Source organism: Trichechus manatus, unplaced genomic scaffold (genome assembly GCF_000243295.1).
Source record: "Trichechus manatus latirostris isolate Lorelei unplaced genomic scaffold, TriManLat1.0 scaffold00048, whole genome shotgun sequence".
NCBI classification, from domain to species: Eukaryota; Metazoa; Chordata; class Mammalia; order Sirenia; family Trichechidae; genus Trichechus; species Trichechus manatus.
In genome coordinates this window covers 8057207-8073163 of record NW_004443984.1, presented here as the reverse complement: position 1 = coordinate 8073163, position 15957 = coordinate 8057207, and the positions used below count along the sequence as shown (strand labels likewise).

At 38.2% G+C, this 15957-nt stretch overlaps 1 protein-coding gene across 9 annotated transcripts in view; it reads right to left on the bottom strand.

Annotated features, from left to right (window-relative positions):
* The window catches only part of USP48 (ubiquitin specific peptidase 48), a 106223-nt gene that overhangs the window by 63564 nt on the left and 26702 nt on the right, over nucleotides 1–15957 (bottom strand). For all 9 annotated transcript variants that reach the window (XM_023732123.1, XM_023732124.1, XM_004377153.3 and 6 more), the window contains 4 exons: nucleotides 12414–12538; nucleotides 11768–11876; nucleotides 9179–9312; nucleotides 8367–8449 (listed from right to left, as the gene is read on the bottom strand). In XM_023732123.1, the coding sequence (XP_023587891.1) occupies nucleotides 8367–8449; nucleotides 9179–9312; nucleotides 11768–11876; nucleotides 12414–12538 (451 nt within the window). The remainder of the gene's footprint in view (nucleotides 1–8366; nucleotides 8450–9178; nucleotides 9313–11767; nucleotides 11877–12413; nucleotides 12539–15957) is intronic.

Sequence of the window (15957 nt, the reverse complement as noted above, 5' to 3'; positions counted from 1 at the left end):
ATGTGTACTACTGTTTCATGAGAAACTATTTGTTCTTTAAGCCTTCACCTTAAGTACAATTTAAAAAAAAAAAAAAAAAAAGATAACCTAGAAATTAACCTACCTTTCACAGAAAAGAGTAAGGAAAAATTATCTGCCTTATAATTACTTTGACACTGGGTAATAAGAAAAAAACCAATCTCCCTTGCAAGTTCATAAGAAGCTAGCCCTCATGGAGATTTCTACCATGAATTCACACTACCCACAAAGTCAGAAAAAAAACCCCAAGCCAAGAGTTTAGTTTGGTGTTTTGATGCAGTCCTGGGATGAGTGAGAGTGCCAAGAAATATGAGCTCAGTACAAAAGAAAAAAACAAAACAAAACATATATACATATATAAAATCACAAAACACAAAAACACACAAGTCACTATAACTGAAAATCAGCAAGCAGACACAACAGACAGCAAAATCAACCCTTGAAGAGACACCTCAGTTACTAGAAATAGTAAAAAAAAAAAAAAAAAAATTATGTTTAAAGAAAAATGATTGGATTACACTAGACTTAAGGAACAAGATATCTAAAAAATGTCAAAGCAAATATGATTTTAAAAAACCAGAACTTCTGGAAATAACAAATACAATAATTCAAAGATAAAACTCTATAGAAAGGACTCCAGTCTGAGGTTAGAGTTCTGAGGAAAAGAAAAAACTACATTTAAATGGAACCCAAGTCTTGGACGTATATCAAAAAGCACGTTGAAATTAGCATACAATCATTTCAGTCTGTTTACTGTCTCTAAAGTTTTTTGTTTTCTTTTAACCTTGGGAAAAAAAACTCTATAGTTTTAAAAGCAGATTCCAAAAATGCCCGTTGCCATCAAGTGGATTAGGACAGAACAGAACCACACTAGAGGGTTTTCAAGGCCGTAATCTTTACACGAACAGACTGCCACGTTTCTCCCTCAGAGCAGCTGGTTTTAGCGGCTTATGAGTTCAAACTACTGGTGGGTTCAAACTGCAAATCTTTCCGTACGCAGGTGAGCGCTTTAACCACTGCGCCACCAGGGCTCCATAAAAGCGGATTAGGTTAAACTAGAGACCCCGGTGGCGCAGTGGTTAAGAACTCGGCTGCTAACCAAAATGTCAGCAGTTTGAATCTACCAGCCACTCCTTGGAAACCCTACAGGGCAGTTTTTCTCTGTCCTATAGGGTCACTATGACTTGGAACTGACTTGACGGCTAAACTAAATAGAGAATCAATAAACTAGAAGGAAGATCTGAAAAAAATCAGGCGGAATTCAAGAGAAAGCAACAAAGAGGAGACATGGAGGATAGAGTGAGAACGTCTGAAATACATCTAATTGGAGTTCCAGAAACAGTTCCAGCCCTAATGGAACCCCTACAAAAAATCTTCACTCATGTGAAATAACCAGCATGCAGTCAAAGACAACCAGACACAGAGGCAAACAAGGCAACATTAAAAAGAGCCAGCTCAGACAGCAGAAAACCTGCACAGGTTTCCAAAGTCAGTCATGGGTTATAAAACAACTAGACTTTCTAAATTTAAAGAACCAAGAAGCTTGAAAATATCAACACTCTATAAAGTGAAGCATCAAATTTAAATCAACGGAAATTTGAATAATTACAATAAATATAAATGAACTAAATGATCAAGTAAAAAGATTAAGATTGTCAGACTAAATTTTTATATAAATTTAAAATTTTCCACAATAAAAAGTCTGAGTGACAAACACGCCTATGGTCGTGTTTTTTTCCAGCTATCTTCAACAGCCCAGATGAAAAGAGGTGGCAGTGAGTAAGATTTAATTTATCCAAACGTAAAAGAGTAAACTATTTAGAGATGCATGCTTATATACTAACAAGTTAAAGAAAAGGAAGTAATTCTCATAGAAGTCAGGTTAGTGACTGTATTTGGGACAAAGGATAAGGCTGTAACAGGGAGGGGAACAGGGAAGGCTTTTAGGGTACTGGAAATGTTTTCTTTCTTGACCTGCATGGTGCTTATACAGATTTACAATTTGTGATAATTTGCTAAAGTGTACATTTTTGTATTTTGAACTTGTACGAATGTTTATATTGTACATAAAAAAGGAATAAAGAATAGAGATTAACCCTGTACAATTATAATGAAAGTCAATTTGTTTTTAGCACTCTACTTATACGATGCGGCACATTTTTAAAAGCAAACACTATGACATCCCATGAAAGATGGGCCTATAGTAGTTTGTCTACTGATTTTATCAGTGCTAGCTAACAATTCTAAAATAAGACAATTTTTATTTCTCTACATTAAAGGTTGACTACATCTAGTAAAGCCAACATACTACAATTAAATATTCCTACAAGCTTTTTTAAATTATTTATTTTGTTTATTGTTGTAGTTTAAATTAAGCTTACATTTCAAGTTAGTCTCCCTTACAAAATTTTATACACACATTGTTATGTGACCCTAATTACTCTCCCCATACTGTGACAGCACACTCCTCCTTTCCAACTGATTCCCCATGTCCATTCAACCAGCTCCTAACCCTATCTGCCTTCCCATCTCACCTATGGACAGAAGCTTCCCCTTTAGTCTCTTCTTTCTACTTGAGCTACGATGCACACTCCTAAAGATTATCACTTTATGTCCCACAGTCCAGTCCAATCCCTGTCTGAAGAGTTGGCCTCAGAAATTGTTTTAATTCTGAGCTGATAGAGAATCTGGGGGCCATACCTTCTGGCGTTCCTCCAGTCTCAGTCAGACCATTAAGTCTGGTCTTCTTACTAGAATTTAAGTTCTGCACCCCACCTTTCTCCTGCTCCATCAGGGACTCTCTGCTATGTTCCTTGTCAGGGTGGTCATTGGTGGTAGCTGGGCACCACCTACTTCTTCTGGTCTCAGGCTGATGAAGTCTGTGGTTTATATGGCCCTTTCTGTCTGTTGGGCTAATACTTTCCTTGTGTCTTTGGTGTTCTTCATTCTCCTTTACTCCAGGTGGTTGGGACCAGTTCATGCATCTTAGATGGCCGCCTGCAAGCTTTTAAGACCCCAGCTGCCACTCATCAAAGTAGGATGCAGAACATTTTCTTAATTAGCTTTGTTATGCCAATCGACCTAGATGTCCCCTGAAAGCATGGTTCCCAGACCCCTAACCCTGCAACTCTATCACTCAAAGTGTTTGATTGTATTCAGGAAACTTCTTAGCTTTGGTTTAGTCCAGTTGTGCTGACTTCTCCTAAATACTCCTACAAGCTTTTTAATCCAGCAAGTTAACTGGATAAATATCTTCCTTGTTTTCTGTACAGCACAAATGAACAAATACATAACAAATTTAATATTTAAAATCATATAGTGGAGTCAAGGAAATCATTAATTTCACATTCCCTAAGTTTCTGGGCCCTGAGAAGCCACTAGCCTATCAGATTTCCCTAATATTCAAACAATCAGCTAAAGAGACAGGGAGCAAATTACCATATGAAGTAGACTACAGTGAAGTTTATTAATTCAACCAATGCCCACAATGACAAAAGAAAACAAAGTTTACAGCAGTTTCCTTCTTCCACAGAGGTGCAAATTTTAAACCATAGTACATACGGCATCATATATTTTATAGCTTCAGCATTTATTGAACATATCCCTCCCGAACCTTCTCAACCACCTCTTAAAGGTTTTGTTATAGGGCTTGCTTTGTTTCTTTTGTAAGCTGTCACTGTTGTTCTTAGGTGACTTATAGTAACCCTATGTACAAAACAACGAAACACTGCCAATACAGCGCCATCCTCACAATCGTTGCTAACTTTAAGCCCATTTTTTCAGCCACTTTTGTCAATACAGCTCCTTGAGGGTCCTCCTCTTTTTCACTGACCCTCTACCAAGCATGATGTCCTTCTCCAGGGACTGCTCCCTCCTGATAACATGCCCAAAGTACTTGAGACGAAGTCTTGCCATCTTCACTTCTAAGGAGCATTCTGTCAGTACTTCTTCCAAGACAGATTTGTTCATTCTTCTGGAAGTCCATGATAAATTGAATATTCTTCGCCAATACCACAACTCAAAGGCATCAACTCTTCTTCAGTCTTCCTTATTCACTGTCCAGCTTTTGCATGCATGAGACGATTGAAAATACCATGGCTTAGGTCAGGTGCACCTTACTCCTCAAAGTAGTATCTTTCCTTTTTAACACTTTAGAGAGTTCTTTTGCAGCAGATTTGCCCAATGCAATATGTCGTTGTGATTTCTTGACTGCTGCTTCCATAGGTGTTGACTGTGGATCCAAGTAAAATGAACTCTTTGACAACTTCAATCTTTTCTCCATTTATCATGATGTCGCTTATTGGTCCAGTTGTGAGGGTTTTTGTTTTCTTATGTTGAGGCGTAACCCAGACTGAAGGCTGTGGTCTTTGATCTTCATCAGTAAGTGCTTCAAGTCCTCATCACTTTCAGCAAGCAAGGGTGTGTAATCTGCATAACATAGGTTAACGAGTCTTCTTCCAATCCCGATGCCCAGTTCTTCTTCATGTAGTCTAGCTTCTTGGATTATCTGCCCAGCATACAGACTGAATCTCCCATGCATTGTCTTATTGTGGGGTCTTGTGTATTGCTGTGATGCTGAAAACTATGACACTGGTATTCAAATACCAGCAGGGTCACCTATGGAGGACAGGTTTCACCAGAGCTTCCAGATTAAGAAAGACTGGGAAGAAGGGCCTGGGGGTCTACTACTGAACAAATTGGCCAGTGAAAACCTTATGAATAGCAGCAGAACATTGTCTGATATAGTGCCAGAAGATGAAGTCCTCAGATTCATCAAAAGATGACTGGGGAAGAGCTGCTTCCTCAAAGTAGAGTCAACTTTAATGATGCGGATGGAGTCAAGCTTTCTGGACCTTCATTTGCTGATGCAGCACAACTCAAAATGAGAAGAAAAGGCTACAAACATCCATTAATAATCGGAATGTGTAGTGTATGAAGTATGAACCTAGGAAAATTGGAAATCGTCAAAAATGAAATGGATTAAGATATTTATCTTAAGCATTAGTGAGCTGAAATGGACTGGTATTGGCCATTTTGAATCAGACAATCATATAGTCTACTATGCCAGAAATGATGAACTGAAGATGGATGGTGTTGCACTCATTGTCAAAAAGAACACTGCAAGATCTATCCTGAAGTAGATGCTCTCAGTGATAGGATAATATCCATGTATCTACAAGAAAGACCACTTAGTATGACTATTATTCAAATTTACTCACCAACCATTAAGGCTAAAGATGGAGAAATTGAGGATTTTTATGAACTTCTGTGGCCTGAAATTGATCGAACATGCAATCAGGATGCATTGATAATTACTGGTGATTGGAATGCGAAAGTTAGAAACAGAGAAGAAGGATCGGTAGTTGGAAAATATGGTCTTGGTGACTGAAATGACGCTGGAGATCGCATGACAGAATTTTCATAAAACCAACGACTTCTTCATTGCAAATACCTTTTTTCAACAACATAAACGGCAACTATACATGTGGACCTCACTGAATGGAATACACAGGAATCAAATTGACTACATCTGTGGAAAAAGATGATGGAAAAGCTCAATATTATCAGTCAGAATAAGGCTAGGGGCTGACTGCAGAACAGACCATCAACTGCTCACAGGCAAGTTCAAGTTGAAGCTGAAGAAAATTATAACAAGCCCATTAAAAAGACAGGAAAGAAAGAAAAGACCAAAATGGATGTCAGAAGAGACTCTGAAAGTTGCTTTACTTTGTCTTCTTGAGCTACCCTTTGAAATCTTCCGTTCAGCTCCTTTACTTCATCATTTCTTCCATTCACTTTAGCTGCTCTACATTCAAGAGCAAATTTCAGAGCCTCTTCTGACATTCATCCTGGTCTTTCCTTTCTTTCCTGTCTTTTTAATGACCTTTTTTCTTCATGTATGATGTCCTTGATGTCATCCCACAACTCGTCTGGTCTTCAGTCATCAATGTTCAACGCATCAAATCTATTCAAGATGGTCTCTAAATTCAGGTGGGATATACTCAAGGTCATACTTTGGCTCTCGTGGACTTGTTTTAATTTTATTCAGCTTCAACTTGAACTTGCATACAAGCAATTGATAGCCCATTCCAGTCAGCCCCTGGCCTTGCTCTCACTGATGATATTGAGCTACTCTATCGTCTCTTTCCACAGATGTAGTTGATTTGATTCCTGTGCATTCCATCCAGTGAGGTCCATATGATAATCACCGTTTATGTTGCTGAAGAAAGGTATTTCAGATGAATAAGTTGCTGTCCTTGCAAAATCCTATCACGCGATCTCCACTGTCATATCTATCACCAAGGCCATATTTTCCAAATACCGATTTTTCTTTGTTTCCAATTTTTGCATTTCAATCACCAGTAATTACCAATGCATCTTGTTTCCATGTTTGATCAATTTCAGACTGCAGAAGTTGGTAAAAATCTTCAACTTCTTTATCTCTGGCATTAGTGGTTGGTATATAAATTTGAATAACAGTCCATTTCAGCTCACTAATATCTAGGATATCAACATTTATGCACACCGTATTTCGTTTATGTCATTTCCAATTTTCCAAGATACATACTTCATACATTCCACGTTCCAATTACTAATGGATGTTTATAGCCTTTTCTTCTCATTTTGGGTCCTGCCACATCAGCAAATGAAGGTCCAGAAAGCTTGACTCCATCCACGTCATTAAGGTCAACTCTATTTTGAGGAGGCAGCTCTTCCCTAGTTGACTTTTGAGTGTCTTCCAACCTGAGGGGCTCATCTTCTGGCACTATATCTATGTTCCACTGTTATTTATAAGGTTTTCACTGGCCAATTTTTTTCAGAAGTAGACTGCCAGGCCCTTCTTCCCAGTCTGTCTTAATCTGGAAGCTCCAGTGAAACCTGTCCACTATGAGTGACCCTGCTGCTATCTGAAATACCGGTGGCATAGCTTCCTGCATCACAGCAACACACAAGCCACCACAGGACGACCAACTGACAGACGAGTGGTGGCATTAGCCATTAAGGAGATGCAAATCAAAAATGTAATGAGATAGCACCTCACCCCCATTAGAATGGCAGCAATCAAAAAAACAGAAAATAACAAGTGTTGGCTAGGTGAGGAGAAACTGGAACTGTCATCCATTGCTAGTAGGAATGTAAAACGATAAAGCCAGTGTGGAAAACAGTTTGGCAGTTCCTCAGAAAGTTGAACAGAGAACTACCATATCACCCAGCAATTCCAATCCTAGGTATATACCCAGAAGAGATGAGGGTAAGAATGAAAACAGAAACCTGTACACTAATGTTCATCGCAGCACTTTTCACAACAGCCAAAAGGTGGAAACAACTGAAATGTCCACCAACAGATGAACAGATAAACATACAATGGAATATTATACAGTCGTAAAGAGAAATGAACTTCTGATGCACGCCACACCATGGATGAACCTTTAAAATATTATGCTGAGTGAAGTCAGTCAGTCGCAAAAGGACAAATAGTGTATGATCTCATTTGTTTGAAATAAGCAAATAGATAGAAACCAAAGATTATTTGTGGTTATCAGGGATAGGAGCGAGGTGGAAAGGGTGAGTTTTGTTTGTAAGGTACTGAATTTATGTTAAAGGTGGTAGGATATTTTGGGAAAGGATAGCAATAAAGGTGGCACAACATAAAAAATGTCATCAGTGCCACTGGTTGGTAAATGTTTTCGTGTGTACATTTTCACCACACACACACAAAACATGCACAATAATAAATAATCATTTCTACATTAAAATTTTCATCAAGCCTTAGATCAACCTAACTGGAAAGTCTAACAGTCCTTCGGGTCAGTGCAAAAGAACCAAACAGTAAGACGTTTGTTTTCTCTAACAAGAACCATCCAGTATGGTAAAATGAAGACTACCAAAAGAAAAAAGTGGTCATGAATTCTGTCTTGGGATCACGATATAGCATCCTAGGACATATCGGTGGTCACAGATATAAATCATGTCACCTGATGTTTCTGATAAAATATTAAAGAAATAAAGAGAGAAACAAACAAGGTAGCTAGAAGATGTTTAATTTTTATGAGGAATCACTGATATGATATTAAGACTAAGGTGACAAGTGAGGGTTCAGGGATAGCAAGTTATCTTTTTCGGGTTTTATTCTTTTTATACCCTTAATTATGTAGATACTGATAAACTATCGAATCTTTGTTATGTGCTTAGTCACAGAAAATCAAACTTACATCCCAGCTAACCTAAAAAGTCTGGGTTCCCATTAAAAAAATTAGCAGTAAATTGCTATTCTACAGTCATCACAAGCAGATCACAAGTTATAGTCTCTGAGCATTATAATTATCACTGCTCGGTATAAATATTACCTTTATGTTCCACGTAAGGCTCCATATCCAAAATTTCTGAGAAGCCAATGTAGGTATTCAGTTTTTTCTTATGTCCAGTTTGCCTAACCAAGAGGAAAGCTAATTATATTGATATTTTAAACAACCATTTATATTTTAAACAACAATGTATAAGCTCTATCAGTTACTTTAATAAACTCAACAGGAGCTAGGTACATTTCATTTAGTAATCTTGCTCAAAACCCCATAAAACTAAAAGTAAACATAATATGGTTTTATAATTGGGTAAATACTAACCAATAGGTTAAAGGTATGAATTAAAGGTGATGAGTCCAAATTTAATACTTAATTCCAGAAGTTTCAATGTAATCACAAAACACAGGAGTTCCTTTTTTATAGAAGACATGTACATGTACAAGTATTGGCTAGACTTTAATTATAAAATGAGACATATATTCCTATAGGGGCAGGAGGGGTGTTATTGTAAAGAGTAGAAAATTTACTTAAAATATATAACAACTTAGGATGTCTGAAGGTATTTCTGTTCCTACCTAAATGTCTGCTTTTCCTTTGTTTTTAATAATTTCTTAAAATTAAAAATAAAGACTTCCTATTTTTAAAATTCTCAATTATATATATGGCTGGCTTGTTTAAGAATTCTGCAATAAAAATCATGAAATACTGGCATCTCAAATGACAGACTCGGCCTGTAACTTTCATTCACAAGTCCAGACTTTCATATTATAAGCATCTTGCTATCCTGTATGTCTATGGTAAAATCAGTACATACTAGTTCACAATGAACAAAGAACACTCTACTTGCACATATTTACCTGTCAAAGACAAAACGCATTAGCTGCAAGTTCAGAGTGCAAGGAAGGCTAAGTAGTCGAATCTTTCTTGTTGCATTCTGTTTGCTTTGACAGTTTTCACAAAAGTATCGATTGTCTCCTTCTAATTTTTCTTCCTGATCAGGAATAAGACATGTTAGTTTAAAAAGAAAAGAAAATGGAAAGATTTAAAACAAGTGATAAAATCTCTGATGTAAAATTCCACTTTAACAGCATCCATTCAAGCCGTTTAAAATCAAGCTGCTATAAATAATGAAGGACACACAGAATTAGCAGGCACTACTTAGCAGTGACATTATTAATTTGTATATACAATGATATTTAAAAATTGATGTGCCTTTTTCCAAACTGTATGACTTTAAAAATACTTGTTTTGTGTCCTTTGTCCGGATAATCCCACTTCTGGGAAATCTAAGAAGTAGTTTAAAAAAAAGTCATATGTACTTTAATGCCAAATTAATTTAAGAACAGTAAAAAATGGGTAGAAACTACATATGGGCAACAGAATACAACATTATACATATATAGACTTGGTTAAAATTACTGAGCCACATTCATGAAACAAAGCTAAAAAAGGAATGGAGAAAAATAAAATGTTACAGCTGATAGTAGTTTCTTTTCTTTTTAAAAATTGCCCTTTATATTTCCGTAACAGCCTGTGATACAGATTACTGTAAGTAAAACAATACTGGCAACATCATTGTCTTCACTTTCCAGAATACCACACTCTTCTGTTTTCCTTGTAGATCACTGGCATTTCTCCTCTGCACCCTTTGCCAGCTGTTCCTATCTCCCTGATCTCTTAACATTTGAACATCCCAGGGCTCAGTCCCTGGTCCTCATCTCTCTCACTCCTTTGGCAATTTCCAGCCCTGACTTCTCCCCTGAACTACATCTCTCAAAAGTAACATGTCCAAAAACTCTCCACAGTCCCCTCTCTCCCTTTGAGTATGACAACTTCATCTCCCAATTGGTCAGGCCAAAAACCTCAGTCATCCTTGACTCCTCTCCTTCTCTCACACACCACACTCACTCAGCAAATTTTATCAGCTCTACTTTTAAAATATATCTAGAATCTGAACACTGTTTATCACCTCTTCAGCCCTCTTCAGCTAACCCTTGGTCCCAGCTACCATCGATTGCCCTTGCCCTACCTTCAGCCTATTCTCAAGACAGCACCCAGAGCTGTCCTGTTAAAACAGATCCTATCAATTCTATGCTCACAATCCTCCAATGACATTTCATCTCACTCACAGTAAAAGTCAAAGTTGTAATAATGATTTATAAGGCCTATGGCCTTTGGAGCTCTAGTAGTGCAGAGATTAAAAGCTACACCTGCTAACCAAAAGGTCAGAAGTTCCAGTCTACCAGCTGGCTTCTTGGAAACCCTATGGGCAGTTCTACTCTGTCGTAAAGGGCCACTATGAGTCAGAATAGACTCTATGCCAAGAGTTTTTTGTTTTGTTTTGTTTTAATATGGCCTTTAGTTGACTCTACAACTTCATCTTCTACCAATCTGCCCTTGCTTATTCGTTTAAAGCCACACTGACCTCCTGGCTGTTCCTGAAATCACCAGGCACACTCGTCTCAGGCTTTGCACTTACTATTTCATCTGCCCAGAATGCTCATCTCCCTGATTCTTGCATGGCTCACTTCTTCACCCCCAATCGTTTTATATCAAATTGCAACCAACTTCATTCATTCTCATCTCTACCACATTCCCCATGTCCTTTCTCTGCTTCGTTTTTCTCCACAGCACTTATTATATTTAACATACTATATGTTTCATTTATATTTATTTTACTGTCCTTCCTTGGCCCCACACCACACTATAAGCTCCACAAAGGCAAAATTTTTTTTTGTCTATTTTGTTCATTACTGTTATCACCAAAAGCTGAAATAATGCTTGACACATAGTAAGCATTCAATAAATATTTAGCTGAATGCATTCAATAAATGACTATTCAGGCACGCTAATGGATGTGCTAGAAGAGTAGGAAATGTACAAAAATATTTTAAGAAAGGAAGCTGTATAAGACGACCATCTATTATACTATGTGTCAGCTCATGCTTGGTAACAAAGGTTTCCTCTTAGCAGCTTTACCACTTAGAACAAAAGAGAACCCTTCTACACTAGTATATATATTGAAATGTACAGAGTGTAGAAATATGGAGTGGAGGGACTGAAGAATGACCATATTGATGTAGAAAATATTTGCACGGAACACATTCTAGCTCTCATTAAATGAAAAGGTAAATTAACCTTATGATAACAGAGCTTAGATTTCCTTAAACACTCAACTATCCCAATCACACAGTCATATAAGTTTTCAGATACATAAATTTGCATATAAAATTTGAAATAACCCAAAATTATTTTAAGGTGCAGCCTGCTTCAAATAATTTATAATTCAATACTTCTAAGTTTTTCCAAGATCATTACATAAACAGAGATAGTTCGTAAGTAGAAAAAGCTGGAATAATGCGTCTTTCCACTAAATAAAAATACCATTCAGAATAGCATTTAGCTGTTAATGAGCAGAAACAACTTATACACCAAAAATTGAATACCTTCAAAAATTCCGAGATACAATCTGTTAGCTGTTTGTGGCCTTGGATATTTAATTCCAGTTCATAAAACTTTGATAAAAGCTTAGACTCTCTGCCACACTGATTGCAACTATAGAAATTAAAGTGATAAAATTAAGATCAGAGAGGGCAAAAAAAAAAAAAAATCAATAAAGTTCTATTACATTCTAGAAACATGAAAGGAAGCATTTATAACCTTAGGTCTCTTTCAGAGAAATTATTTATACTATGTACACTAAAAAATAAGTAAAACACAAAGTGATTGGTGAGGCCAACCATGTATTTTATGATTAGGAAATAAAATTCTCCATTTTTTAAGTTATTTTACATTTATTTTTAATATTCCATGATGCTAGCCAGTTCCAATTTTATTCTTTCAGCTCATACCACAGAGACATAAAGTAAATGGCAAGAGCTCAACCAGACTCAGTTCCCAACACCTGAATGAGATCAACTGCAATTATCACGTCAGTTGTTTACAGGTTCCCATAGAAAGTTATTACTATAAATACTTCACGTCCCAGGATAGCCCACTAAAGCTATGACTTAGAGCTCAACCAAAAACTAGATAACATGAGCCATTGTCTTAGAATAAAATGTAACCATGAAAAAGCTGAAATAGACTTACACTGTTACATAAGCATACTCCCCACAGAACTGCTGTTGGACAATGTTGCGGACATCTGGATTCTTTTGTTTAGACAACGTGTCTTCCAATAGAGACATAAAGAGCTTTGAAAATTCTTGTGCATCCTACAACAAAAGTTTGAATTAATAAAAATAAAATCTGGATCCTGATCTTTTCAACTTCTAATATAAACAAGAATAAATTAAAAATTCCAGTAACTACCTGTACTTTGAACTTAGTACTTTAAAATAAGGACTTCAGCTGTGTTGAACCAGTTTGTGCCCACATATGAATTGTCAGGAATCAGACCAACTATAATGTGTTTAACATTTGTTGTTGTTAGGTGCCGTCAAATCGATTTTCGACTTACAGCAACCCCATGTGACAGGGCAGAACTGCCCCATAGGGTTTTCTAAGCTGTAATCTTACGGAAGCCGATCCCCAGGTCTTTCTCCCAAAAAGCAGCTGGATAGGTTCAAACCATCAATCTTTTGGTTATCGAACGAGCACTTAACCATTATGCCACCAGGGCTCCTAATGTGTAATATACTAGATAGTAGTTAAATGTTCTAATTCAAAACAGAAAAAAATTTAATTTTAAAAAGCATTTCACCTGGGTGAAACTTGAGAACTTCATACTGAGTGTTATGGATTCAATTATGTCCCCCAAAAATATGTGTTATAAAACCTAACCTCTATGCCTGTGGTTATAATCAAATTTGGGAATGGGTTGTCTTTGTTATGTTAATGAGGCAGGATTAGCATGTGGCATGTCTTGAGTCAATCTCTTTTGAAATACAAAAAGAGATTAAACAAGTTAAGCAGAGGAAAGATGGAGTTAGATAGATGCCAAGACACATGGAGATCTCCAAGGAACTAAGAAGCTGAATAGACAAGGACCTTCCTCCAGAGTGACAGACAGAGAAAGCCTTCCCCCAGAGCAGGCACTCTATAAATTCGAACGTCTAGCTTGCAAAACTGTGAGAAAATAAATTTTTGTTTGTTAAAGCATCTACTTGTGGTATTTCTGTTATAGCAGCACTAGATAACTAAGACAGAATTTGTTACCAGAAGAGTGGGGTGCTGCTCTAACAGATACCTAAAATGTGGAAGCAGTTTTGGAATTGGGTAATGGGTAGAGGTTGGAAGAGTTTTAACGTGCCTAATAGTAAAAGCCTAAATTGCCTTGAAGAGACTGTTGGTAGAATTATGTACATCAAAGGCAATTCTGCTGAGGGCTCAGAAGGAAGTAAGGAGAGCTATTGAGAAAGTCTCTATTGTCTTAGAGAATACATATGGTGCCAGCAACAGAACACTGCTAGAAACATGGACGTTAAATGTGCTTCCGGTGAGGCTTTAAAAGAAAATGATGAACATGTGATTGGACAACTGAGGATGGGCAATGCTTTTTATGTGTGGCAAAGAACTTGTCTGAATTATGGCCAAATGTCTGGTGGAAGGTAGAACTTGTAAGTGATGGACTTAGATATCTGGCTGATGAGATTTCTAAGCAAAATCTTAAAGGGGCCGCGTGGTTTCTCCTTGCTGCTTATAGTAAAATGTGAAAGAGATGGACTTAAAAATGAACTGACCAAAATGAAAACAGAACTTAAAGATTTACAAAATTCTATTGCACAAACTAAGGACATGTGTCCTAGAATGTGCACCAAGGACGCAGCTACACAATCGTTTGTTAAAGAGATTAAGCCTGTGACTGATGGATCTAACCAACTACCACAGCAGAAAACCCATCTTAGACTGAATGGGACAGAGAAAGATGAAAGGAAAGAACGCTGTCTACCTCTTGGAATTTCACAGGCAGGAAACAGGCCAAAGGAGCTACATCTGTTGTCCTCCAAGAAAAGAGAAGGACCATCCTTGGGAGCAGCTTGGAGATTAGCAGAACTGTTGGAAGGAGCATGGGAAACAGGGCCTTCTCAGTTTCAAAGGGTGGGGACATGGTCTCTTGGGTCTCAAAGGGTGGGCCTCAGCCTCCTGGGTTTCAAAGAGTAAGACAATGAGTGAAATAAGTCAGTCACAAAAGGACAGGTCTTGTATGATTCCACTTATACGGAATATCTAGAATAGGCAAGTGTATACATACAAACCTAAGTTTATTAGTGGTTACCAGTGTTGGGAGGGAGGGGAGAAGGGGAACTCATTGCTTAGGGGACACTGAGCTTCTGTTTAAAGGGTGACAGAAAAATATGGAAACAGGTGGTAGTGATGGTTGCACAACACAAAGAACACAGTTGGTATCACTGAATCATACATGTGAGGAATGTTGAAATGGCGAACGTTTTGTTACATGTATATTTACCACAATCTAAAAAAAAAGCATTTCACTTCAGTTCACTTAATGAGGGCAAGTCAAAAAATATTGCTACAAAATCACAGAAACCTTAATTAAACAAAAATATTAAATCTGAAGCTACTGACTTCCGGCAAAATGGCGCTCTAGGCAGAAGCACCACGCCATCCCTCCACAGCAAAGATCTGAAAAACTAAGCCGAACAGAAAACAACAATCCTAAAACCCTAAAACATCAAATGAAGAGATAAAGAACTCAGCCAAGCACCAAATGGAGTGAGAAAACTGACAGAAAATGGAGAGCGAGGAGAGATTCATGCAGAGGTCCCCTATCAGCTAACGCAGCGTGGATCCACCATCTTGAACTCCTATCGGAGACCAGCAAACAGGGGATACGAGAAAGCAGCTTCATGGAGCTTCCAGCAGGAGACAAAACAACTGGTAATTTGCAATATACGCTTCCCCACCCCCCACCTTTCTTCACCCCCACTCAGGCTCCTCTGCTTCCCGTGGCCACAATCTCTTGTCCAGGAAGCACTGGCTGCTTGGATTCCAACCACCCGAACAGGCCAGCTCTCCGAGTGCCATTTGTTGGCTGCTGGTCTTGCTTTTTTCCGCTTCTTTTGATTTCTTCCTTACCTCTCACCACCTCCCGCTCCTTTCGCTCAAATACCGGGCTCCGTGCGCCATCTTCGCTTCTTCCTGAGGGGCTGCAGGGCTCTGGTAATTTGTGATATATGCTTTCCTACCCCCTACCCTTCTTCACCCACACTCAGCCTCCTCTGCTTCCTGCGGACACAGTCTCTTGTCCAGGAAACACCGGCTGCTTAGATTCCACCAGCCCACACTAGCTGGCTCTCTGAGTGTCATTTGTTGGCTGCTCGTGTTGCTTTTTTTCCACTTCTTTTGGTTTCTTCCTTACCTCTCAACACATTCTCCTCCTTTCGCTCAAACACCTGGCTCCGTGCGCCACCTTTGCTTCTTCCTGAGAGGCTGCGGAGCTCCGCTGGAGTGTGCAGCTGCTTCCCGGTCTGGGATGCCGCGCTGGTGGGATCCCGGGGCTTTTGTTCGTTTGTTTGTTTTGAATTGTTTGTTCGGTTTCTTTTCCTTTTCTTGAGTTGGGAGCCCGTTCTGGCCAGGCAGTGCTGCGAGACTTGGAAACTACCCCTTGGCTTCCACAGACGTGCAGAGGGATCCCTGAAGGCATTTCTTTTTTCGTTTTTTTTTTTTTTTT